Source organism: Anomaloglossus baeobatrachus, chromosome 9 (assembly GCF_048569485.1).
Source record: "Anomaloglossus baeobatrachus isolate aAnoBae1 chromosome 9, aAnoBae1.hap1, whole genome shotgun sequence".
Lineage (NCBI taxonomy): Eukaryota > Metazoa > Chordata > Amphibia > Anura > Aromobatidae > Anomaloglossus > Anomaloglossus baeobatrachus.
Genome location: NC_134361.1, coordinates 190,518,574 through 190,546,439, shown reverse-complemented (window position 1 = coordinate 190,546,439; position 27,866 = coordinate 190,518,574). Strand labels below are relative to the sequence as shown.

General features: G+C 45.4%; 1 protein-coding gene across 1 annotated transcript; it reads right to left on the bottom strand.

Annotated features, from left to right (window-relative positions):
- Positions 1-1,546: 1,546 nt before the first annotated feature.
- Positions 1,547-24,926, bottom strand: WDR38 (WD repeat domain 38). The gene is made up of 9 exons (XM_075322830.1): positions 24,786-24,926; positions 14,166-14,286; positions 12,528-12,644; positions 11,616-11,713; positions 10,022-10,102; positions 8,293-8,415; positions 5,469-5,618; positions 3,173-3,220; positions 1,547-1,862 (listed from the first exon to the last, which is right to left on the bottom strand). Exons 1-9 carry the CDS (start codon positions 24,852-24,854, stop codon positions 1,773-1,775), a joined length of 897 nt encoding a protein of 298 aa, XP_075178945.1. The 5' UTR covers positions 24,855-24,926; the 3' UTR covers positions 1,547-1,772.
- Between the last annotated feature and the right edge of the window lie 2,940 nt (positions 24,927-27,866).

Below are 27,866 nucleotides of genomic sequence, written 5' to 3'. Positions count from 1 at the left end.
AGGCTCCAACCTAGGCCCCAGTCTGCGTCTGCCTCCCTGCAGACCTCCTCTCTCTTCCTCTGCCTGGACTTGTCTGGCTTGTTTCCTGCCTCAGGCCAGCTAAACTCCTCGGTGGGCGTGCCCATCTGCCTGACTCCGCCCACCTGGTGTGTCTGTCTGAACCCGAGGAAGAAATTAGGTCTCACTGGGGATGACTGCTGTGAACTGCTGAGTGTGGGTGTGTGTGTGTGTTGTTACCTGTGGCCCCTGGCTTGTCCAGGGCGCCACACTGAAACTGCTCGAGAGGTGGACGCTGTAAAATCTGATCCCCTCCCTCAGGCACTTGTTGGACAGGAAGTAAAAGTGCAGGAAAAGGACACTGAGCTATTGGAGCTGGACCTGAGCAGACCTGCCTCGGACTGCCCTCATCGCTGAAGTGTGAGGGATTGCCAGAACTGCTGCAGATGGGATACTGGACTCAAGGAACCTCCGGACCGTCTCCTTCCTCCGTACCAAGAGACTGTAAGCTAGTCCTCTGTTGAGAGGGCTGAAGATCTTCCCACTTCTCTCCCTTGGAGTCGCCGCCGTTTACCCGGAGTCCAGGCCTGCTACATGGGAGCCCTCCCTCCTTGTGTTTTGGACTGGTAATATAACCTATGGGGCAAGTCAGGGACAGAATTCTTGTTTATCATTGCTGTTTTTTTTGTGTTCTGCGCTGCGCATTTGAAGTTAAAGACCAGGATAGCAAACCCTGGTTATGTGTGCTGCTAAGCCAGCGGCGTGTGTCATTGCGATGTTTACCAGTAAAGAAATGTACCCTTACATAAAATCCAAGCGTGGGGATTTTGTTGGCGCAGATTATGGGAACTCAGCCGTGGCCTTACCCGAGGTCACTTCATGGCCGGAGGTGATCGGGGGACGGGGCTTCTGGCGCTGCCCGGTCTGAGCGTTCTCTTCCAGTCCTGTTTGCATAGGCTGAGGGCCTAAGGTATCCAGCTCGGCAACAGGTTGCAAGACACTAGGGAGCTCAAGAAACAGCTTGAGATGAGTTCACCTAATTACAATAAATAAAATAACATATTGTTGCATGCAAAACTATCCAAACTAAATATATTTATGAAAACCGCTGTTTTTTTCGGACGTATCGCCTCCCAAAACAATGGGATAGTTCACTTTATTGTTTCATTTATCATTCATCCATTTTTTTGTATTAAAAAAAACAAACAAACCTCCAAGCTTCTCCTACTTATTAAACAGTAGAAAATAGTGACATCCGTGTTCTGCATAGGTTTTTTTTTGTCCATGAACCCATTGATTTGCATGGAGAAGTTTGATTTCTTTTTTTGTGGACCTTAGGTTTCCAAAAATACTCGACATCTGGACAGCCACATAAACTATTATGGGTACGTGTTCTACCCGTCAGAAACACAGACGTGGAAAATAGACGCTTAAAGAGTCAAAAGATTTAAAAATTCAAAATATTTTATAAAAATAAAAAGTAAAAAACTGACTAAACACATTTTTTTTTTTAGTTTTAATACATTTTATTAGTTGTAAAAAAGCAGTTCTATATCATCCTGAACATTTTCCCCACAATATTAAGAGATGGCATATGTCAGACCCACAAACACCTCAATATCTAGCTTCAGTAAGGCTTATGTTATATTTTATGAGGGTCTGTCAACTCTTAATAAAACTTCAACAGAAAGAACTTGGAGAAGCCAAAATATCCTTTTTGTTCCTGGAAAGTCTGTATGGTCTAAAAAGCAGGTGGAGAAGTATAAGCGACGTTACTACTGGGATTGGTAAAACCCCATAGCACCAGCCAACATAAGGGTGCCTTCCGGTGAAAAGATGCAGACGTGTGTCATCTCTAACATGCCCTGCAATAGAGAAAGGCGGGTTACTGATAATATTATATTATACATATCAGATGATAAAAAACAACTCCATACCGTGGACCACTGTCACGTTCATCTCTCTGTTTTTGGAGACTAGTGGCAGCTTGGGGACTGGAGCCCCTTTCCTCAATCTAGGACTCTGCATTAAAATGTGGTTTTGTTTCCTTTAGTACCTAAACGGTTAATCAGTTTTGCTGCTGGCAGCTTTTCCAGAGTCCTTCAGCTGCAATTACTTTGTAGTTACACCCGTCAGATGCAATCCCTGCTCTTGATTCAAATGCATTTGTATACTGGCCCCCTTGGTGGAAGGAGCTGAGTTGAAGTGTTCCAGAAGTCAGACTTCATTCTTTTGTGTTGCGGTATTTCCTTTGTTTGTTTTCCTTCCCTTGCGTTTCTGTATCGTAGCGGCAAGTCTAGCGAACTTGGTGGCCTACTCACTGGGCAGGGTGAGTTTAGGGCCAGCTGAGGGCCCAAGGGATCCAGCTCGCCGACAGGTTGAAAGAACCTGTATAGGGATGCTAGAGAGCTAAGGTGTCAGCTTGAGGTGAATTCAGGAGGTGCCCCCTCACCACTCTCCCTAGTGGCAGGGACCTCTGTTGTATTGTGTTCTCGGTGTTCCCCCATTTGTGGTGTTGTTTTGGTGGTTTTCGTTGTGCATCAGACTCCTTTTTGGTCTGAACACGCTCGCCACGCTTGTAACGTGACAACCACCTAATGTGCCCAGTGACATTGGCTCCATGTACTTTGGACTTAGTGGCACTTAGGGGGTTGACCCACTGCCAAATCCCCACAGTGGCAAAATCCGCAAGAAATCTGGCAATAGAACTTGCCCGGTGCTACGGATTTTCATTGCCAAATTGTACTGTAAAGGGCGAAAATCACAAATTTTACCCACAGCATGTGGATGAGATTTCACCCCAACAATCCCCCATGGTTCCTGTGGTCTCACAGCGATATCCTAGTTCAGCGATGACGTATCAGTGACCTCAATGGTGTCCACAAGTGACAGGCTGCAGCGGTCTTGTGTCATCGCTGCAGCCCAGTAATAGAGACCAGAGGAGAAACAAAGCGTCATCAGTGAATCCACCCGGAATGGGTAAAGTAAGCATTGTCCCTTTTGTTTTTGCCTTTTTTACTATTGTAGATTGTAAAAAATGTTGGGAAAAAGAATGTAAAAAAAAAATGTTTTCTATGGATAATGAAGTAAAAAAAATACCCCTTTGTAGAAGAAAAATAAAGTCTGTCATTACTTAATCCTTCTAAAAATAAGTGATCACTATCCTACATCTTACCTTCACAAGTTTTATACATTTTCCTTTTTCACAGTCCCAGAGTCTGACCTGAAAATGGAATTGGACATTGGTAATGAAATAATAGAACTTTCTGCTCTGGTTTGTTGCATTCATTTGTTAAAGGGGCCATTATAAAGGAGACGCCAGAAGACTCGCGTTCACACTGAACAAAAATATAAACACAACACTTTTGTTTTTCTTTCCATTTTTCATGAGCTGAACTCAAAGATCTAATACGTTTTCAATGTGCAGAAAAGGCCTTTTTCTCTCAAATATTGCGCCTTAGGCTGGCCAGCATGATTACTGCACAGGTGCGCCTTAGGCTGGCCAGCATGATTACTGCACAGGTGCGCCTTAGGCTGGCCAGCATGGTTACTGCACAGGTGTGCGTTAGGCTGGCCACAATAAAAACCACTCTAAAATGTGCAGTTTTATCACACAGCACAATGCCAAAGATGTCACAGATTTTGAGGTAGCGTGTAATTGGCATGCTGACTGCAGGAATGTCCACCAGAGCTGTTACCCATGAAACGAATGTTTATTTCTCTACCATAAGCCGTCTCCAGCTCATAAAAATGGGAGCAAAAACAAAAGTGTTGTGTTTATATTTTTGTTCAGTGTATTTACAGTGATCATCACAGGTTTCAGAGATCATACCCAGGGGTTACAGAAGCCATACCTAGGGTTAACTGAATTCAAACCCATGAGTTGCAAAGCCATACCTAGGGGTTACAAAAACCATAATCAGGGATTGCAGAGCTCATACCCAGGCATTACAGAGGCCATACCCAGAGGTTACAGACATCATACCAATGGTTTAGAGACCATACTCAGGTGTTACAGAGGCTATTCCCAGGGATTAAAGAGACCTTACCCAGGTATTACGCAGGCCATTCCCAAGGGCTACACAGGCCATTCCCAGGGGCTACACTGGTCATTCCCATGGGCTACACTGGTCATTCCCATGGGCTACACTGGTCATTCCCAGGGGCTACACTGGTCATTCCCAGGGGCTACACGGGTCATTCCCAGGGGCTACACAGGCTATTCCCAGGGGATACATAGACCATACCCAGGGGCTACACAGTCTATACCCAGGGGTTACAGAGGCAATACCCAGAGGGTACAGAGGCAATACCCAGGGGTTACAGAGGCAATACCCAGGGGTTACAGATGTCATACCAAGGGTTTACAAAGGCCATACGAATGGATTACAGAGACCATACCCAGATGCTACAGAGGCCTTTACCAGGGCTTACAGAGACCATACCCATGTGTTACAGAAGACATACGCAGGGGTTACAGAGGCAATACCCAGGGTATGCAGAGGCCATACCCAGGGGTTACAGAGGCCATGGCACCATACCCAGGGTGAATGATCCATCCTTGAGATAACTGATGTTAGAAGGGAACCCTGATGTACCAACTCTGTCTTTCAAAAAAAAATATAAATTATGACTGAGTCATCTTTTCTTATTTGTTTTCTGAAAGGGATTGAAGCCATCTTTTAGGAAAACTCAGAGAAAAAATCTATTTGGCTGCCAGTGAGAGGCATTCATACTTAACTGTGGTCAGGTCAGTACTTATCAAAACTGGTCTAAGGCATGTCTACCGGTGACCCAGCCTCATAGTCACTGATACTTGTGGGAAGACCAGAATGAATGATCTGATAGAAGGGCCCTTTGAGCACCAAATTGGTGTTCTTGGTGGCTATGATAAAAAGGTGCCAGAGGACACAGTGCATTGTAGATTTCGTCAGACTCGTCAGAATGCCCATTCTAACCCCTGTCCATCACCATTTAGAATGGGCATGTGACTATCAGAACTGAACATTGGAGCAATGCAAAAATGCGGCCAGGTCTGATGTATCATATCTTGTTTCTCACCATGTGGATGGCCAGAAAAGATGGCACTAGTATGTACCTTAGGAAGACAACACGCCAATGGAGGTTGTGTGATGGTCTGGACAATGATTGGCAAGGAAATCTTGAGTCCGGCCATTCTTGTGACTATGACTATCATCTACCTTCACATTGTATAGACCAAGTACACCCTTCTTTGACATAGTATGACCATTGGACAAAGAATAATGCCCCTGACAAACATTATGGAGAAGGTCAAAAGAGTCCATGGTGTTGACTTAGCCTTTAAGGATCCGTTTACTCAGCTCAATCAGTCGCACTAAACAACATTTACCGATCAGTGGTCATTTAATACTTCATGTGCACGATGCCCCCTCAACGATCTGTAATTGATTTACAATACGTGTATGTTATTCAGACGCGGTTGTTCTTACCGTCTTGTCGTGTCCCGTAGAAGCCAGAAGGATACCGTCACGGGAGAAAGACAAGGTTCTCAACCAGTCAACGTGTCCCTTAAGAAGAAAGATCAAGGCTCCTCTACGTGGGTTCCAAACTCTTATTGTTTTGTCCCATGATCCAGAAGCCTGAACAAATAATTAACATATCCTAATTAATAATGTACCCCAAGGTTTAGTGGGCTGGGCCCGCTATTTATCAACTTATTAATGATATAGAAGATGGGAGAAATGGTGGGGTTTCTATTCTTGTAGATGAAACTAAGCTCTGTAGTATAGAGTAGTCTATGGAGGATGTTCTTAAAGCCCGCTTTACACGCTGCAATGTATTTTACAATGTGTCGGTGGGGTCACGTCGTAAGTGACGCACATCCGGCATCGTAAGGTACATTGCAGTGTGTAACAGCTACGTGCGATTGCGATTGAACGGTAAAACGTTCATCGCATACACGTCGTTCATTCCTCATGAATTGAACGTCAGATTGTTCATCGTACCTGGGGTAGCACACATCGCAGTGTGTGACACCCTGGCAACGATGAACAGATCTTACCAGCGTCCTGCGGCTCCAGCCGGTAATGCGGAAGGAAGGAGGTGGGCGGGATGTTTACGTCCCGCTCAGCTCCGCCCCTCCGCTTCTATTGGCCGGCTGCCGCGTGACATCGATGTGACGCCGAATGTCCCTCCCACTCCAGGAAGTGGACGTTCGCCGCCCACAGCGAGGTCATATGGACGGGTAAGTACGTGTGACGGGGGTTAATCGTTTGTACGGCACATTCAACAAAATTGAACGTGCCGCACATATGATGGGGGCGGTTACGATCGCATACGATATCGTATACTGGATCGTAAGGTGTAAAGCAGGCTTTAGTTACAGCTTGACTTTAACAAACTGAGTGTTTGGACATCTACTTGGCAGATGAAGGTCAATGTGGAGAAATGTAAAGTTATGCATCTGGGCACAAATTATATAGTCATGGCCAAAGGTGTATGAATCCTTGAAATTGTTCCCCGAAAATGAAGTATTTCTTCCATAAATTTATTACAATTACACACGTCTTGTCATACACATATTTATTTCCTTTATGTTTTTTTGGAACAATACACAAAACTTTAGAAAAAAGGTAAACTGGACATAATTTCCCACAAAACCCCAAAATTGGGCTGAACAAAATTGTTGTCCCCTCAACATAATATTTGGTTGCACACCATTTGGAATAAATAACTGCAATCAATCGCTTCCTATAACCGTCAACAAGCTTCTTACTCCTCTCACCTGGAATTTTAGACTCTTCTTTATAAACTGCTCCGAGACGCTCATATTTGAAGGTGTCTTCCCGCAACAGCAATTTTAAGATCTCTCTGCAGGTGTCAATGGGATTTAGACCCGGACTCATTGCTGACACTTCTGGACTCTCCAGCACTTTGTTTCCATCCATTTCTGGGGGCTTTTTGAACTACAGTATGTTTAGGGTCACTGTCTTGCTAGAAGACCCATGACCTAGGACGCAAACCCAACTTTCTGACACTGGGCACAACATTGCAACCCAAAATTCTTTGGTAATCTTCAAATTTCATGACGCCTTGCACACAGTCAAAGCACCCAGTGCCAGATGCAGCAAAACAACATAAAACATCTTTGAGCCTCCACTATATTTGACTGTAGGCACTGTGTTCTTTTCTTTGTAGGCCTCATTCTGTTTTCAGTAAACAGAAGAATGATGTATTTCACTCAATCTTGGTCTCATCGGTCCACGAGATGCTTTCCCAGAAAGATTTTGACTTGCAGTCTAGCATTTTTATGTCTCTGTGTCAGCAGTGGGGTCCTCCTGGGTCTCCTCCTCAGTGTTTAACTTAATTCAAATTTCAACAAACAGTTTGTGCTGACACTGATGCTTCCTGAGCCTGCAGGACAGCTTGAATTTCTTTGGAACTTGATTGGGGCTGCTTATCCACCATCTGGACTATCCTACGTTGCAACCTGTCATCAATTTTTTTTCTGTTGTCCAAATCCAGGCAGATTAGCTACAGTTTCATATGTAAACTTCTTTATTATGTTGCGCACCGTGGACAGTGGAACATCAGGATCTCTGGAGATGGACTTGTAACCATGAGATTATTGATATATTTCAACAATGTTGGTTCTCAAGTCCTCAGACAATTCTCTTCTCCCCTTTCTGTTCTCCATGCTTTGTGTGGCACACACAGACACACAATGCAAAGATTAAGTCAACTTCTCCCTTTTTATCTGGTTTCAGGTGTGATTTCCATATTGCCCAAGTTGAGTTTGAACGAGCATCACAGCTTGAAATAAAGTTCTTTACCAACAGTTTTTGAAAGGTGCCAACAATTTTGTCCATTTTTGGAGTTTTGTGGGAAATTATGTCCAATATGCCCTTTCTTCCTTTTTTTGTGTTCTTCCAATACACACAAAGGAAATAAATGTGTATAACAAAACATGTGTAATTGCAATAACTTTCTGGGAGAAATACTTAATTTTCTGGGACAATTTCCAGAGTGTCAACACTTTTGGCCATGACTGTAAATGGTCATAATATGTTCTAGAGGGAATAAAACTAGGAGAGTCACTTGTAGAGAAGGATCTGCGCGTACTTGAAGATCTCAGACTAAATAACAGCATGCATGTTACTTTTTACCTATCACGTATATATAGACAATAAATGTATTTAGTGGGATCAACCAGATAAAGAACGGACAATCCTTTAGACCGTGATCTCAGGAGTAGCTCACACCAAAACTGTTCATAACCCAATAGGTTCACTGAAAGAAGCCATCTTCACTTACCAACATCCCAGAAACAGAAAAGCTCACACAGCTGATGTTCCCTGTATGTCCTTTCAGAGCTCTGTCTGACGCATCATTATGGAGACTCCACACCCGGACGGTATAATCCCAGGAGCCTGTGGCCTGAAATTGTCATTAAGGGGAAATTAGTGCACCACATTGTAATTAGATATCATTAATATAGATTTTATTTTTTTATTTTTAGAAAACTAACTTTGTCTAGTTTCATTTTAAAATATTAATTAAAAGACCGGTAAAGGTTTTGTATGAAATTGGAAAAGTATAACTATGTTACTCTCGAAATAGCATTGCTGTTGTCTGGTATTGCAGGCAAGTGTGTTAGAAGAGAACCAAGCCAAGCATGCATGTATGCGGGGGAGCCAAGTAATGCATGCATGTGTATAGGAGAGTTGAGTTGAGCATGCAGGTGTATGGGAGAGTCGAGCTGTGCATGCATGTGTATGGGGGAGCCAAGTCATACATGAATGTGTAGGGGAGCCAAGTATGCATGAGTATGGGGAGCCAAGTATGCATGTGTATGGGGAGCCAAGTATGCATGTGTATGGGGAGCCAAGTATGCATGTGTATGGGGAGCCAAGTATGCATGTGTATGGGGAGCCAAGTATGCATGTGTATGGGGAGCCAAGTATGCATGTGTATGGGGAGCCAAGTAATGCATGTGTATGGGGAACCAAGTATGCATGTGTATGGGTGAGTCTAGCTGTGCATGCATGTGTATGGGGAAGCCAAGCCAAGTGTACATGTGTGAGGGGGAACCAAACATGCATGTGTATTGAGGAGCAGAGCGTGCATGTGTATTGAGGAGCTGAGTGTGCATGTGTATTGAGGAGCTGAGTGTGCATGTGTATTGAGGAGCTGAGTGTGCATATGTATTGAGTATTGGAGAGCTGAGCTCCATACCAGTTGTACCAAGTATGCATATGTGGAAGAGGGGAGCCAGGCATGCATGTGTATGGCGGAGCTAAGCTAAGTATATATGTGTATGGGAGAGCTGAGCATGCATGTATTGTTTATGGGGCAGCTGAACCAAGCATGCATTGTGGGGGAGCTAAGCCGAATGTGCATGTGCATGGAGTTACCAAATTGCTAACGAAGGGGAAAGGAAAGAAGAGCCAAGCATGCATGTGTATGGGAGAGCTGAGCTGAGCTGAGCATGCATGTGTATGAAAGAGCTGAGCTGAGCATGCATGTGTATGGGGAGCCGAGCAGAACATTTATGTGTATAGGAGAATCGAGCGGAGTGTGCATATGTATGAGAGTCAATTCTTACATGTATGTACAGTATATAGACCTTGCACTTGCATAATTGGACTACCAACATGGTCGCTGGCCAAGTATCTTGCAAATGTTTTTGCTGAACTTTGATATTTAAATATCCACTAAATAAAATGATGTTCATGCAATTCAAAGAGTCTAACTGATTGGGTTTAAATGTTGTGGACCTACACAATAATGTCATCCAGGTCTCCTACATGTCGTAGTCATACCTGAGTATTTATGCCTCATGGAGGAATCATACTACAGCTTATAGTGGCATCCTGATTGACAATATATAAGATTCAGGGCAAGTCCATACAGTAAGGACTAGGCCAAATGCGACCACGGGTGCAGGTGCTTCCTGGACCTTTTTTTACCCCGTATAGAGATTGCGCTGGAGTTTTACGATGCCACATAGTTCATAATATCATCAGTATAGTATTGTACTTACAAAACGAGAACCATCTGTGGAGAAAGCACTGCACTGAATGGCATCTTGATGTCCAGTGAAAGTCTTACATCTCTGACCGGTCTAATAAATAGATATATACAGGGTAAATTTAGAAAAATATACATAATATATGAGTGATAGGTAAAGCCCAATGTGGAGCCCTCTGGTTCAGAAACCACCGGAGCCATGGTGCTGAAACAATGAGGCGTTGAATATGCAATTATTGCTTTTTATTAATATTCTATACCATTTGCTGCCCTTTGGAGATATATCTTTAGAATAGGCCATCAATGTTTTATCAATGGAAATCTGAGCAGTGAAGATGCTGCAGCACTTGAAAAAGGTTTTCTGACAAATAGCTGAAACAGATACTTGTTGGGTTCAGTTCAGACTACAGATTCCGACACTCTGCCTCATAACTCCTCTGGTCTGGGTGAAGATCTGCTGAGTGTTAATTCAGAGGCAGGCTAGCAGGAGTTTATCTCTGCTAGTCTGCTTGTTAGTCTCCTTTAATCACCTGCTGTGGGGGAACCAATCACATCTGCTCCCCTCCTATATATGCTGGCTGGATCCTTCCACATATGCCAGCTATAGTTTATCTTAGTTGGTCTGGGGAGGTGTGGTGATCCAGACTATCTGGTGTGATACCTGTTGCTGTGTGAGGTTGTGGAGTTTACACTTGCTGCCGTTTTGTTGCTATTCTCCTGCACGAGATTTTCTCCTTAGTCTCTTGTTGTATATTCTTGTATGTGTGCAGTGTGTCAGAGTTTTGGTTTTCCCTTGTCTGTCCTCATCTGTTTACCACCTCACTGCTGCTCTGTCACTCCCTGGGGGAGGTATTAGAGTAGTATTTCTCAGGAGTATAAAATGGCACGGGACTCCGGCGTCTCCACCATTAGGAGTAATCCGGAGGTGAGGGTAGTCTAGTGTCCCCTAGCATAAGGGACAGCATAGGAGCGCTGTGTCCCTCTCTATCCCGAAGCAACATTGTGACAGAATCACTTCATTGTTTCAGAGAAAATGTACTTAAAGATGCAGCTCTTCCCTACTCTGCTGCAGGTGATTGACATTTCTCTTTCTATTTACATGGGAAGGAGAAACCTGTCAGGTTTAGGGGAGGGGGTATACAATCAGGGTTGGTCAGGAGCAGGGCAAAGAAGGCGGCCCAGATATCCTCACCATCAGAGATAACTCTGGGATTAGAGATAGCTAAGGTTCCCTAGTCTGACGGCCAGTCTAGGAGTCCCTGTCCCCTTCTTTCTGCCAATTCTCGGTGACAGCTGTGTGCTCCTGCAGAAGTTGAGATCAGATTGATACATCTTCTTTACAACCTTTTATTGCAGATTCTGTCAAAAGGTGGTAGGAAAAATCAAAATCACACTGCAAATGCTGTTACAGTTCTAGAAAATGACTACCACCAAAGTGGAATCTGAATAATTCCATGATAAGTCAGTGGCGTCTGTTGGGCGCTATTGGACTCTCGTAATGTGGCTTCCGTTACTAATAGAAAACCATGACGCCAATGTGAACAAAGCCCACCCCAATGTACAAAATGTGAATATTTTCTTGCATATTAAAAATTTGGGGAACATACCTGCACTTCCCACAAGATGACAAGACGATCCCATCCCGCAGACAGTAAATGTGTGCCGTCTGGGCTAAAACTAACAGTTTCTACACTTTTGGAATGATCTGAAAAAAAGTGAAGAAATTGTAAATGATAGAAAACAATGGCAGCTGATATAGATTTATGGCAGCAGTCAGAACAGTTAGGGGTACTTCTCACATAGCGAGATCGCTGCTGAGTCACGTTTTTTGTGACGCACCAGTGACCTGATCAGCGATCTCGCTGTGTGTGACACTAAGCCGCGATCTGGCCCCTGCTGTGAAATCGCTGATCGTTACACACTGCTCTGGTTCAATATTTTGCTCGTTGCTCTCCCGCTGTGAAGCACACATCTCTGTGTTTGACAGCGGGAGATAACGATCTGAATGTGCAGGGAGCCGGCGTCTGGCAGCCTGCGGTAAGCTGTAACCAAGGTACATATCGGGTATCCAAGCAAAGCGCTTTGCTTAGTAACCTGATGTGTACCATGGTTACGTGTGCAGGGAGTAGGGAGACGGCTTCTGGCAGATGCGGACGCTGGTAACCAAGGTACATATCGGGTATCCAAGCAAAGTGCTTTGCTTAGTAACCCGATGTGTGCCATGGTTACCAAACACAGCGTCGTTACATGGGTCGTTGGTGGCTGGTGGCTGATCTCTGATCGCTGTGGAGATCTGCCTGATTGACAGCTCACCAGCGACCATGTAGCGACGCTCCAGCGATCCCTGCCATGTCAGATCGCTGAAGCGTCGCTTAAGTGTGACGGTACCCTCAGTCAACTGTGTAAAGTTTTCCAACAGACCCCTAAATAAAATCCTGAGTGACCAATTGTTGGGAAATTGGATTAGTGGGACTCCCATCCTAATGCCTTGTGATACCCTGGAGTTTCTTCTAACATACCAGTTAGCACATGAAGACAATCCGCAGTATCCAACCTCCATATCCGTACTGTACAGTCATGTGATGAGCTAGCAAACAAGGAGCCAACAGGGGAAAAGCAGCAGGACTTTACTGGACCTACGGAAAGACACGGGGAGAGGAGATTAGCTTTAGTTATATGACATATCAGTTAACCCAAAAATTAACCAATAACCTTCTTGAATTATCCAGTTAGGACGTCTGCTGCTCAAAAGCTTTCTACTCTATTGTTCACAGATTGGTGAAATGCCGACCATCTTTGCATCTGAGAGACTCTGCCTCTCTAACGTGCTTTAGTTGAAATTTGACCCTCCAGATTTTTTTCATAAGTACTACTCCAGCCTTTTAGTATCCCTGTTCCAACTTTTTTTTTTTGTGATGTGTTGCTGCCATCAATTTCTAAATTAATTTTTCAAATCAAATAGAAAAATGTCCAACTTTCACCTTCTGATCTGTGTTCTGTTGGGAATAAAATATGGGTATAAGAAATTTCCAAATCATTGCATATAACTTTTTTTGGAATTGGAGTTAATTTGCACCCGATTGAGTAAACCGTAAAACCTTTTTAACTGTACACATGAGTCTGCTACTTAAAGAGGTTGTCCACTACTTTTATATTGATGGTCTAGTGCTAGGATAGGCCATCAATATCTGATACCATGCCAATCAGATGTTCAGGCAGCCGGAAATGCTCAGTTCCGTAGCTGCCCCGTCTTCTGATAGTGGGTGCGGCCGTGTACTGCATAACCGCCTCCTATTGATTTGAACGGGGGGAGATTGTGTAGTACCTGGCTGCGGCCACAATCAGTTCATGGGGCAGTTCCGGAACTGAACATTTCCGGCTGCCAGATGCCGCCACCGGCACCTAAAGTAGCTAACGGGGGTGTCAGACCCCGGCTGATCAGACATTGATATCCTATCCTAAGGATAGGCCATCTATGTAAAAGTAGTGGGTAACTGTCAGCCTAGGTATGGGGGAGTACCAAGCGCATGGTGAAAGGGAAGGGAAACCCTGTGTCTAGGGAAAGGGAAGATGGTGACCCTGACCAAACCTACTGCTGGTCCCTGGTCCATCACCACCCTAGATAGGTTCTGCACCTATTCGCTGAACTGGATACCTGACCCTAGGTATCTCTAGTGCTGGGCCCTAAATAGGGAACGGATGGGATGAGCTCTTTGCCAACCATAAACAACTATAGAAAACATAAGGGGGGCAGAGAGGGGGAAAAGCATGACCTACTCATCATTAGATGACTCAGGTGGAAGTTCAGCAGAGTTTTCAGTAATTATACCACGGAGGAGTACAAGCCACCTGCTTGCAACTAAGGCTTGAAGGAACTGAAAATATCACCAGCACCAGTCCAAAGGAAGGAGGGGTGTTTAAACACCAAAGGAATACTGATAATCAACAGGGTGGAAGGCAAGCGCCTGCTGGGTCCAAAAGGCAGAGAGATGAATCCAGCAGGAAAGCTACCCATACCAATGAATACTGACAACAGACACAATGGACAGTCAGGGAGCATTCTGCACAGCCAAACGCCGTGACCTTCTATGGCCCGTAACCACATGACTGTCATACGTGACAGTAACTTCTTTAAGGATATGCTGTAATGAACATACCTCTGTGTCCCGTTACTTTATGCTTCAATAACCCGCTCCTTGCCTCCCACACATGGATACGATTGTCATCAGAACATGTGAGGATTAGCTGATAATCTGAAGAAATAGCGCAGCAATTCACCTGCAATAGCACACAGAATGAAGAGTCAGCTCTTAAAACAATATATTAGCACCATCCATCTTCATTTTTGTACATACTTCTTACTTTTATAAACCATTGTCATTTAGGACAGGCTGTACTGGCTATGGAGATACGGCCTGATGAAGCAGCAGGGAATTAGGGGCCCCATACACAATAGATAGCTGTCAGCCGAACGATGGTTCGACCAAGTTGGCAGCTATCTCTGCTGGTTCTCCAAAACATAGGAGCGCTCCTGTATTTTCTACGAGAGAGCCAGTAACAGACTTCTCAGGAGATGGCTTATCACAGGGAGACCAAAAGGCTTGGCAGTCCAAAGTTGGACATGACAGATCCTTATCTACCCCAAAATCACTTGTTGGGGTAGATTGGGGAGGTCCCCATACACAGTAAACTGTTGGTGTTGCCGATAGTGGTGGGTTTGGTCCAATTTGCAAAATCTCAAACCACAGCAGGACCCGGAAGAGTAAGGGGGCTCACCTGGGTCTCCATATAGACATAGTTTACAACTGTATCTGTGTCGACAGGACACCTATATAACTGAAAGCTGTGGGAGAGCAGAGAGTGACTGGCTCCTTACCCCGCAACTTACTCTGCTAAGCCACAAGCCCATTTAACCGGGAACATACTGACATCACATGCTGCAGGGAGACATAGCCAAACCCTCCTATATGTGGAAACACAAAGGGGGCGTTATTACTCCATGGAGGCACGAAGGGGGCACAATTACTCAATGGAGGCACGAAAGAGGTATAATTACTCAATGGAGGCACAAAGTGGGCATTATTCCTGTACGGAAACACAAAGTGGGCATTATTACTCCGTGGAGGCACAAAGTGGGCATTATTTCTCTATGAGTAGAAAAAAACCAAGGAGAAAAATTGTAGGAAAGGTACCCTGACTATAAATAAATAAATTGCAAGTGCTTAATAAGGCCTGCGACACACATCCGTGCCGCCGGCATGTGTTTGTCATTGTTTACACGTACCGGCGGCACGGAGACATGTTCAGCAATGCTACCCTATTGTAGCAGGCACACACACGTAAAACCACACGGAACATGTGTCCGTGTGTATTTGTACGTGTGTGCGTTTTTCTAAACGCTGACATGTCAGTGTTTTCTCCGGCAGCACGGGTGTCACACGGGCCGCACACGTACCACACGGGTGTAGTGTGGATGCGGTCCCGTGTGACACGCGCCGGAGAAAACACACGTGTCAGTGAAAAAAACCCAAAACATTTACTCACCTTCTCCAGCCCTCCTGTCTCTGCCGCTGCTGTCACTTGCTGCCGACCGCCACTCATTATACTCATTTAATATTCACTTCACTGCCTGGCAGCTGCAGCAACAGCGGGGAGACAGGAGGGCTGGAGACCGAGGATCAGCACCACGGACAGCAGCGAGGACAGCAGGAAGGACAAGGTGAGTATGCTATCGCGGATAGCACACGTAGAACACATGTGGCCCGCACGTACCAGAGACATGTACTTACCTGCACGCAACACGCAGGGGAAATACGTGTCTCTCGGCACGTGTGTGATTTTCACGTGAGTGTGGCACAGGCCTAACAGGGTACTTAGTATATACATTTTTGCAAAAAGGTAAGAAGCTGTCTCACCTCGTCACGGTGTACCCATCTGAGACAGTCCCTAACCTACTAAAGTTAAAAACACATTCTGTACCTGACTTGTGTCATGTCAAAACTTCAATATGAATGGTAAAGTGGTCAGCTGGGTCCCAGATTAAATACACAGCAAAAAGTGAGAAGCAGGTGATTGTTCAGCCTCAGTATCAGGAGGGCTGCACCCCCAACTTGCAATAAAGCAAGATAACAGACAAAAAACACCAAAAAACTGAGCTGTAACAAATGTTCGATAAACATGCAACATTACAAGCATGGGTTTTTTTCTAGTCTTGAGGCTGCAATTCACATGCTTGTAATGTTGCATGTTTATTGAACATTTGTCACAGCTCAGTTTTTTGGTATTATTTCTCTATGGCGGAGCAAAGTGGTCATTGTTACTCTATGGAGGCACAAAGTGGTCATTATTACTTTATGGAGGCACAAAATGGGCATTATTACTCTGTGAAGGCACAAAGTGGGCATTATTACTTTATGGAGGCACAAAGTGGGCATTATTACTCTGTGGAGGCACAAAGTGGGCATTATTACTTTATGGAGGCACAAAGTGGGCATTAATACTCTGTGGAGGCACAAAGTGGGCATTACTCCTCTGTGGAGGCACAAACTGGGCATTATTACTTTATGGAGGCACAAAGTGGGCATTATTACTCTGTGGAGGCACAAACTGGGCATTATTACTCTATGGAGGCATAAAGTGGGCATGATTGCTCTGTCGAGGCATAAAAGAGTGCATTATTAATCTATAGATGCACAAAGGGGGCATTATTACTCTATGAAGGACAACATGGTGTATTAATACTCTATTGCGGCAAAAAGTGGGCATTATTACTCTATGGAGGCATAAAGTGGGCATTAATACTCTTTGGAGGCACAAAAGGGGCATTATTACTCTATGGAGGCATAAAATGGGCATTATTACTCTATGGAGGCACAGAGGGGGCATTATTACTTTATGGAGGCACAAAGGGGCCATTATTACTCTGTGGAGGCACAAAGTGGGCATTCTCTATGGAGGCACAAAGTGGGCATTGTTACTTTATGGAGGCACCAAGTGGGCATTAATACTCTGTGGAAGCACAAAGTGGGCATTCTCTATGGAGGCACAAAGTGGGCATTATTACTTTATGGAGGCACATAGGGGGCATTATTACTCTATGGAGGCATAAAGTGGGCATTATTACTCTATGGAGGCACAGAGGGGGCATTATTACTTTATGGAGGCACAAAGGGGCCATTATTACTCTGTGGAGGCACAAAGTGGGCATTCTCTATGGGGGCACAAAGTGGGCATTATTACTCTATAGAGGCACAAAGTGGGCATTATTACTCTGTGGAAGCACAAAGTGGGCATTTTCTTTTTGGAGGCACAAAGTGGGCATTATTACTTTATGGAGGCACATAGGGGGCATTATTACTCTATGGAGACATAAAGTGGGCATTATTACTCTATGGAGGCACAAAGTGGGGATGACTACTCCATGGAGGCACAAAAGGGGGCATTATTAATCTATAGATGCCCAAAGGGAGCAGAATTACTTTATGGAGGTTCATGGTGTGGTGGTGGTGGTCTAGGTCCAAGAGTTGCCCTAGGGTCCATAGGACTCTAGCATGTTGTGATCTTACCTACAGTTCACCACTGCAAATAATCATGCCGTATACCCTTTTTTTCCCCCAAAATGTCAATGTATGGAGTATTGAGGAATAATTTTGAACTTTATGCTAGGCAGGAGATTCGTATAACATCAATGTTAAATGCAGCTGACGTAACTTTTGGTAGAGCCTTACACTTTTCCAACAGTAGCGTGACCATTTATTGCAAGGAAATTATTACAGAAAAGCTGCAAGCAAGAAATTAAAAACATAATTCCAATTGCACAGTCTTCATGGCAATTTTGAAAATCGTGTTATACCCTATAGGGACTAGCACTTTCCTTTCCCCGCAATGATTGGGGGGCAAAAAACTCTAAAGCTCGGCTTTCCCAAGTCCAAACATTTAAATTTCACTGAAGGTTTTTCCTTATTTTTTTTGTAGATAGATGCTGATTGCAAATAGGTTTTAGTTGGAAATATTGTTTCAGTTAATTTGCTGCGCTATTTGCTTACGCATGTACCCATGAAGTTAATTTGCACCATAATGGTCACGTATGCAATGTTTTGGATGGCTGATGACTTCAGGAGCTTCGTTTTGTCTAATGATGACAAAACAACCCCCAGGGTGAAGTCTCCATTAATATTACTTCGTAAGATGAGGATTATGTCACAAGTTGGCAGCATTCCCAACTCTGAAAATCAATTTATAGCTTACGTCTTAGGCCTCAAGCTCAGTCTAATGAGCAGGTGGCATATTTTCAGGTAATTGTCATGTAATGTTCGGTTTTGCACACACCTGCTGGCACGGTGTCGTCAGACACTGTTCACACCACAGAGTCTGTGTCACACTTCCGGTGTCCCAGCAGTGCTCCTTACCTACTGAGCCAGTTTCACCATCCAAGCACCGCTCCGTACCCACTAATCCGGTCGCACCTGCATTGCACCGCTTCGTGCTCACTGATCCAGTCTCGTCATCGCACCACCGCTCCTTGCTCACTGGTCCAGTCCATGCGTCCACCGGTCACGCCTGCCGCTCCCGCTCTTGCTCCCCTGAGTCCTGTTCCAGGTCTCAGGAGTCTGACTCTGACTGATGTCTCTGTATAGGACCGGGCCGCGCCCACTCACCTGGTCTTATAGGCCTAGCACTGCTACAACAGAAAATGACCTGGGGCTGTGCTGGGTATATAAGACTGGCTTTTCCATGTGGGCGGGGCCTGATCATCGCTTGTGTTTCTTTGCTTTGTCTTGTGAGCTAGGTGCTCAGGTCCTTTTGTTCCTGTTTCCTGTATTACTGCCTTAACGTACGCTGTGAACCTAGTGACCTGGTCCTGTCTTTGCTTCCTGATACTTGCACCTGTTCCTGTACTGTCCTATGGGACTCCATGACCCTGGTGACCTTGTTCTTCCCGTTCCTGCCACGCTAGTGCTCAGGCTACCGTGTACCCTGTCCTCCAGGTGGGGTGCTCGGTCCAGTGGATCCACCTCCTGGGCCTACCAGTCCTCCCCGGCCCTCACAGTCTGATAAGCAGCCTGAGGCTTCTGTATTGTTCAGCCGGGCGTGCAGGGGGCCCTCAGAAGGTGTAGCACCTCTGTCTGTGTGGACACAGCATCATACCTGACTTCGCCAGTTGCTACACCTTCTGGGGACCCCCTGCACGCACACTGATGAAGGTCTTTGACTGAAATGTCTGTGCTTGTGCTGGTCCTACAACGTCTTCTCAATAAAAGACCACTATTCACATTTATCTTGCGTGCCAAGTTTCTACATCTACTTGAGACAGTTTTGGATTTTACTTGAGCACCACCCCAGAAATGCCGTGTGTATCAACTTACTCCTCCCTATTTAAAGCACAGCTTCCTTCCAGTATCCGCTGATGATAGCTTCAGCATAAGTTCCAGTGATCCCAGTATTGGTGGTTATCCTGTTTATGGTGATCCGTGTTGCGCTTTTGAGCATTCTCTTATTGTACGTTCCTTCCCTTTTTCGTGTATGAGTTTCCATTCTCCCTTTTGTGGGGATTTGTCATTACGTTTTCCGGGAGTGGGAGAGGGGGAGTAAAATCAGGGCTCAGACAGGAATTAGGGTCACGCTGGGGGCTCAGACCTGGCTACCATCAAGCCTACCTCCAAAATAAGGGACAGCGTAGGATATCAAGTCTGAGGACCAGCCTAGGGGCCCCTGTCCCATCATTACATACCGCGTGACAGTAATGCCAAAATCCTTATGTGCTGGCATTAATTGCCAAATATTAGCAGACGAAATCTGAACTTCAATAGCAGTGACTTCTATATTCTGTGTAGTTTCCAGAAACCATTGTATTACTCTTTGTAGAATATTCCTCAAACTGGTGGATAGCATTGGATTTAGGATGATGGAGGTCACTGGTTGATCTGGTTTTAAAGGGAATCTATTATTAGGACTTCACCTCCCAAGCTATTTACCATATATTCACATGTAGCTCCATTAAAAACAAATCCAGCAATACCTTTACATGGCTAATCCAATCCTCCATTACTGAGAAATCAGCCTTTGTATTGATATGCAAATGAGACTGAAGAGCTATGGTAGATCTGAAGCCTCTGTCACTCCAGCTCTATTCCTCACCCTGCGCCGCATCCTCCTGCTTGACTGATGACACCTTTGCCTAAAGTAACCACAGCATAGAGGCTGTCAGTCAAGAAGGAGGAGGTGGCGCTGGATGGGGAATAGAGCTGGAGTGACAAAGGCTTCAGATCTACAAATAGCCCGTCATCCTGATTTGCATATCAACTCAAACACTGATTTCTTAGTAACAGAGGAACAGACTTGTCATGTAAAGATATAGTGTATCAAAAAGGTGAGTACACTCCTCACATTTTGGTAAATATTTTATTATATCTTTTCAAGGGACAATGCTGAAGATATGATACTTTGATACAATGTACAGTAGTCAGTGTACAACTTGTATAACAGTGTAAATTTGGTGCCCTCTAAATAACATGTCTGTATATTTTATGACTTCCTCCCCGGCCCAGGAGATGTGGCATGATCAGTCCCTGCACGGTCAGACACGGCCATTACACAGTACATAGTAGGGGCACATACAAGTGCGTCTCAATAAATTAGAATATCATCAAAAAGTTAATTTATTTCAGTAATTCAATACAAGAAGGGAAACGCATATACGTATTATATAGAGTCATTACACACAGAGGGATCTATTCCTATATATTATATAGAGTCATTACACACAGAGGGATCTATTCCTATATATTATATAGAGTCATTACACACAGAGATCTATTTCAAGTGTTTATTTCTGGTAATGTTGAGGATTATGGTTTACAGCCAATGAAAACCTAAAAGTCATTAGCTCAAAAAATTAAAATAATTACCACAAAACACCTGCAAAGGCTTCCTAAGCATTTACAATGGTCCCTTAGTCTTGGTCAGTAGGCTATGCAATCATGGGGAAGACTGCTGACTTGACAAATGTCCAGAAGGCAGTCACTGACACACTCCACAAGGAAGGTAAGCCACAAAAGAAGAAGCTAAAGAAGCTGGCTATTCAGAGTGCTGTATCCAAGCATATTAATGGTAAGTTGAGTGGAAGGAAAAAGTGTGGTAGAAAAAGGTGCACAAGCAATTGAAATAACCGCAGCCTTGATAGGATTGATAAGAAAAGGCCATTTTGGGGGAGATTCACAAGGAGTGGACTGCTGCTGGAGTCAGTGCTTCAAGAGCCTCCACACACAGACGTATCCAGGACATGGGCTACAAGTGTCGCATCCCTTGTGTCAAGCCACTCATGACTTCTAGACAACGGCAGAAGTGTTTTACCTGGGCCAAGGAGAAAAAGAACTGGACTGTTGCTCAGTGCTCCAAGGTGTTTTCAGATGAAAGTAAATTTTGCATTTCATTTGTAAATCGCGGTCCCAGAGTCTGGAGGAAGAGTGGAGAGGCCACAATCCAAGCTGCTTGAGGTCTAGTGTGAAGTTTCCACAATCAGTGATGGTTTGGGGAGCCATGTCATCTGCTGGTGTAGCTCCACTGTGTTTTATCAAGACCAAAGTCAGCGCAGCCGTCTACCAGGAAATTTTAGAGCACTTCATGCTTCCCTCTGCCAACAAGCTTTTTGGAGATGGAAATTTCATTTTCCATCAGCACTTGGCACCTGTCCACACTGCCAAAAGTACCAATACCTGGTTTACTAACCACAGTATCACTGTGCTTGATTGGCCAGCAAGCTCGCCTGACCTAAACCCCATAGAGAATCTATGAGAGACACCAGACCCAACAATGCAGACGAGCTGAAGGCTGCTATCAAAGTTACCTGGGCTTCCATAACACCTCAGCAGTGCCACAGGCTGATCACCTCCATGCCACGCCTCATTGATGCAATAAATCATGCAAAAGGGGCCCTGACCAAGTATTGAGGCATTTACGATACAGGCATTTCAGTAGACGCCAACATTTCTGAGTTTAAAATCATTTTTTCAGTTGGTCTTATGTGGCGCCCCTGAGTATATCAGGGTGCCACAGGGTACTGCAATCCTCAACCAGGGTGCAGGGCCTACCCCCCATGGTTCCAGGTTCCCAACAACAATGTCACTAACATCCGCACTACAAATCCCAACCACACCTCACATGATGACCTGTACAGACACACCAGCGGGTTCGTCAGGTTGGCGCAGGGCTGCCCACCTAGGGGTCAGGCAGACTTGTGGGAGGGGAGACGAATAATTGAGTAGTAGCCCTCAAAGAGTGAGGAGCTGGGGAGTTGGAGCTCCCAGGGAAGCGACAGGTTGGGTCGCAGACGGTGGTCCGAGACCACAGGAGTCGGAAACCTGGTCGTAGGGTATTAGAGAGGTGTAACAGACTTAAGGGTACTTTACACGCTGCGATATCGGTACTGATATCGCTAGCAAGCGTACCCGCCCCCGTCGATTGTGCGTCACGGGCAAATCGCTGCCCGTGGCGCACAAAATCGCTAACACCCGTCACATGGACTTACCTTCTTTGCAACGTCGCTCTGGCCGACGATCCGCCTCCTTTCTAAGGTGGGCAGTTCGTGCGGCGTCACACGGCAGCCGTCCAATAGCTGAGGAGGGGCGGAGATGAGCGGCCGGAACATCCCGCCCACCTCCTTCCTTCCTCATTGCTGGTGGACGCAGGTAAGGAGATGTTCGTCGTTCCTGCGGTGTCACATATAGCGATGTGTGCTGCCGCAGGAATGACGAACAACCTGCGTCCTGCAACAGCAACGAGATTTGGAAAAGGAGCGACGTGTCAACGAGCAACGATTTTTCACGTTTTTGCGCTCATTGCACGTCGCTCCTTGGTGTCACATGCTGCGATGTCGCTAACGGCGCCGGATGTGCGTCACTAACGACGTGACCCCGACGATATATCGTTAGCGATGTTGCAGCGTGCAAAGCACCCTTTAGTTTTGGAGAACGGTCGGCACCAGAAGTCCAGTAACCTGACCGGTACTGAGCACGGCGGGGTACAGGACCCTAGATTAGGGAGTAGCTTCACGCAAAATGATAATTCACTTGTGGAGGATAGTATCTTTATAAACTTTCCCCAAGAGCTCAGAGATTGAAGGCATCAGCACAACGCGGGGGATAGGGTTCTCCAAACTGCACAACCCACTGAAATCCCAAGTGCCAGCCATCAAGAGCACAGCTGCCATACCCACGGGTAGCGGGGCCCCGAAAGCTTCAAGCCGAGGGGCCACACCGGTTAATCAATTTATGCATGGAGGCGGGGCTCCGGACTTACAAAGTGACACTGGTGGGAGTGGGACCTGGACGGGCTCCCCCCGTAGAAACTGCGGTGCCTAGAGACTTTGGTTTACCATCTGTATGAGTGTGTGCTTATTCCACCTGATCCAGCACCACGACTACCACAGTAACTCTTGCACCCTGCTTTCCCAAGCCATGGCATGCCACCCATTTACCAAATCCCCACTGTCCGGGCCCTTCCCTACCTGTGGAGGGACTGACACCTGGCTGCCTCCACACCATCTACCCTGGTACTCCCTTCAGCGCGGTACTCCCCTTTACCGCAACCCGCAGGTGGCGTCACGAACATTCATCCTCTGTAAAAAGCCCCCTTTACATTTGAGTTGCCGCAAGCCCCCGGGTCCGGAGACCCTCGAGCCACAGCAACCCTGGATCTGAGCAGTTCGACTGCTGCAGGGGCAGCACACTTATATAATATTCTAATTTTCTGAGATAATGACTTTTGGATTTCATTGGCTGTAAGCCATAATCATCAACATTAACAGAAATAAACACTTGAAATAGATCCTTCTGTGTGTAATGACTTTTTTTTTTATAATATATAGGAATAGATACCTCTGTGTGTAATGACTGTATATCATATATAGGAATAGATCCCTCTGTGTGTAATGACTCTATATCATATATAGGAATAGATCCCTCTGTGTGTAATGACTCTATATCATATATAGGAATAGATCCCTCTGTGTGTAATGACTCTATATCATATATAGGAATAGATCCCTCTGTGTGTAATGACTCTATATAATATATAGGAATAGATCCCTCTGTGTGTAATGATTCTATATCATATATAGGAATAGATCCCTCTGTGTGTAATGACTCTATATAATATATAGGAATAGATCCCTCTGTGTGTAATGACTCTATATAATATATAGGAATAGATCACTCTGTGTGTAATGACTCTATATAATATATAGGAATAGATCCCTCTGTGTGTAATGACTCTATATCATATACAGGAATAGATCACTCTGTGTGTAATGACTCTATATAATATATAGGAATAGATCCCTCTGTGTGTAATGACTATATAATATACAGGAATAGATCCCTCCGTGTGTAATGACTCTATATCATATATAGGAATAGATCCCTCTGTGTGTAATGACTCTATATCATATATAGGAATAGATCACTCTGTGTGTAATGACTCTATATAATAGTTTCCCTTTTTGTATTGAATTACTGAAATAAATTAACTTTTTGATATTTTAATTTATTGAGATGCACTTGTATATAAGATTATCTCAGCACAGGAACAGTTTTTTTTTAAAATACATCCAATTATATAGATTATTATTATTATTATGCTAAGATCTATTGATTAAAATCAACTTTAAAATGGACGTTGTTCATGGGAAAACCCCTTTAATCTAAATCATCATGGGCTTGGAAGTTTTCATTTATAAAATGGTTGTTGCTCGGTTTACATTTGATGTCGTTGTCACTAACCTCGCCTTTATGCCTCTCAAAATATTTCACTGTAGTTGTTGTAAAGTATTCTGAGGGATTCCTCCACATCTTCGCTGCATGTTCTTACGGGGCCAGGTTGTGAGGTTATGGGATTTATCTAGGCCTCGTTGTATGGAGAAAGCTTCCCTGTTGCCGTAGTAACAAACAATTGAATGGTAGGCCGGACCAGGGCTATTTACATTCCATTGCGGCCTCTGAGCTTTCATCACACAATCTGTTAACTCCTTTACTTCTAAGTGTAGCGCACAATATCCTCAGGTATCCCCTCTACTAATAGAATCGTTGAGAAACCCAACTTTTAGGAACATGAAAGTATTTATTTTTTATTCAGATTTTCTTAAAAACAAAAACAAAAAAAATAAATTAAAAAAAAAAATAAATAAAAATATAAAATGATTGAAACTGTATGTTAAAGACAAAAAGTAAAAAATGTAAACACCAAAAAAAAGAAAAAAATGACGGGTCCCAGAAAATGACACAAATCAATTTTATTATTTCTGATTTTTTTCAGTACTAATATAATAGTAAAACTAAACAAGTTTGGTATCTCTGTAGTCATACTGGCTTCATGAATCATATGGCCAGTTCATTTGGAAGGAATGTGGTAAAAAAACCCCAAAAACTTAAAAAACCCCAAAAACAATGGTGACATTTTCAGCATTTCACCCACATGGATTTTTCCCCCTGTTTTTCAGTTTATTATATGGTAAAATGAATGGTGTCATTCAAAATTGCAGCTCGTCCTGAAAAAAATGAAGCCTTCATACAGCTATGTTGACAAAAAAAATAAAAATGTTATGGTTCTTGGAAGACCAAGGGGAATATTTAAAAGTGCAAAAATGGAAAATCGCGAGCTCTTTTCTTAAAGAAGTTGGCCACTACTTTTACATTGATGGTGTGACGATACGCCACTAGGTGTCTCTAGAAGCTACTAGAGAAAGGGAAGCTAAACACACTGGTGATCAGAAGCCAGGAAGTCAGATAAGGTACACAGGGAGCGAGCAGAGCCGGGGTCAGGGTACAAGATGGAGGTCAGAAGCCAGGCTTTTCTCAAATATCTTGTGTAGTACATTCTGCCTCTGAGTGGTGCTATTGCGGTCCACTCATCCCCATCATGTGACCTCCTCGCTGCGTGACCTCCCAGATGCGGGGAGGTCACGTCAACTTCCAGTTGACCCAACATCACCAAGGCGGCCCCAGTCTTCCTGAGTTACTGGGCTGTGGGCACAGTTTCACCACTTGCGCTCCTGCTTACAGCGCTCTGTAGCAAAGGAGAGAGTACGCGAGATACTGGGCTGTGACAAGCGGTGAAAGTCCGCCCACAGACCAGTCACTCAGGGAGACTGGGGCCACCTCAGTGATGTTGGGTCAACTGGAAGTTGAAGTGACATTGTGGCGCCCCTGACCTGGTCAGGCACCACTGAGTACTGCACCCATGCTGGGGACAGTACAATACAGGTAATCCAGAAGGCTGACCGAGGTGTGACTACACAGGCGCATAGTGATCAGGTCTCACACATGTACCTTTGAGAGGACCCCTGGGGATCCCAGGAGGGGGCAAAGCCTTCACCTCCACTTGAGGAGTGGAGGGGGCGAAGCCTCCATCTCCACTCAAGGGGTGTGGTAGAGAGCCTGGTTGCTAGGTGGCGTAGGCAAGAACAGGAGAGGAGGAGCAGTGAGCCGGTTTAGTGTGCAGTCCAGGGAGAGCAGACGTGAGGAGCAGACCCCTGGGGCTGTGACAGTCTAACAGCGTCCGCGCAGTGACTACCGACGGGGGAGAACGGTCACCTAGTAGTGCTACCCAAAATCCATCTTCAGCTAAAGAGAGAGCAACGGAGTGGGAAGTAAGGAGACTGCTAGGGAGTTACCAGGCCCAAACGGGTAGCAGGTCCCAGTGCAGGGATAGATCCACCTTTCCTTGCCAAACCTGCATGAGGGGGCACTTCATACCCCCAAGACCACACTACAGAGTCCGCAGCCACGTCGCCACAGTTAGGGCCCATAGTTCACAGGAGGCAAGCAGCCGGAGTGTCCTGGTCCAGGCTACAAGCAAACGGGCCAAAACGAAGGGCAGAGAGGCTTCAGCAACTTCCCTGGGTGACCCCCATAGGGACTAAAAGTCGGGGTTACCCCAAAACGCAAAGGGCTAAGGAAGGCGAGTCGGTAGTCACCCTCATCAGTCAGCCTGAAGGACACCTGGTTCCAGCCTGGTTCATCCCAGCTACGCCCGGGTTACTCACTCTGCCACCTTCTGTGAGTAAAACCCCTGAAAGACATTCTGCTTGCGTGGAGTTATTCTGCGCCTTGTGGTTCTACACACCTACACAGGGCCCTGGGGTTTGCCTCACTCTCAGGAGGCTATTACAACTGACTGCACCCACCATCAGCCCCAGGCGTCCCTCAATCTGCAGTGGCGGTCCCCACTGACCGCAATTCTGAGAGTGGCGTCACGACAATCCTAGATAGAAGATTTCCTACCTGTGACAGGATCCAGCCGAGTGGAGTCCCTGAAGGTAATGCACCGACACAACACTTGCGGGGCTTCACATCTGGCGTCACGAACAGGATAAGGACTAGACCTGTCCAGACAGGTGACCATGTGCCTGGGCGGTCCGCTTGAAAAATTGGAAGCGCCGCCATATTGCCACCATGAAAAGCGCGCTGAGAAACAACAGCAGCCCGCGCTGGGAGAAGTTACCGCCCACGAAGAGGTGTGGCTACCCAGAGATCCCCTGCAGAGTCCTGACCTCGCAAGTGATGAGAGCGGAGGCGTTCAGAGACGTCGGGACAGAAAGGGAGCCAGAAGTCTGCTGCTAGAGGAAATGGCGTCTGAACACAGAGACCCAGAGCCAGGCTCCGCTGCCTGGTGGTGTCGGGAGCTTGCCCAGCTATGCGACCAACTGGAGGCCAGGGTTGTAAGGCAGATCAGAGAGGAACGCACGGAGCTTCTGGAGATGGCTGCAGCGGTTCAGGCCTACGAGGGGAGAGCCACGCGACGAGTGCCAGACCGGACGGCGACGACTCAGACCCCGATGATACCACCGATGGGTGAGTCCAGTG

What these genes read in the sequence shown, in the direction of transcription:
- WDR38 (XM_075322830.1), bottom strand. Translation starts at nt 24,854, where the DNA reads ATGTGGAGGAATCCCTCAGAATACTTTACAACAACTACAGTGAAATAT. An exon ending in TTGTCTTCATGTGCTAACTG is followed by an intron (nt 11,714 to 12,527) that starts GTATGTTAGAAG and finishes ACTTTTTTTCAG; the next exon opens with ATCATTCCAAAAGTGTAGAA. An exon ending in AATGTATAAAACTTGTGAAG is followed by an intron (nt 1,863 to 3,172) that starts GTAAGATGTAGG and finishes TCTCTATTGCAG; the next exon opens with GGCATGTTAGAGATGACACA.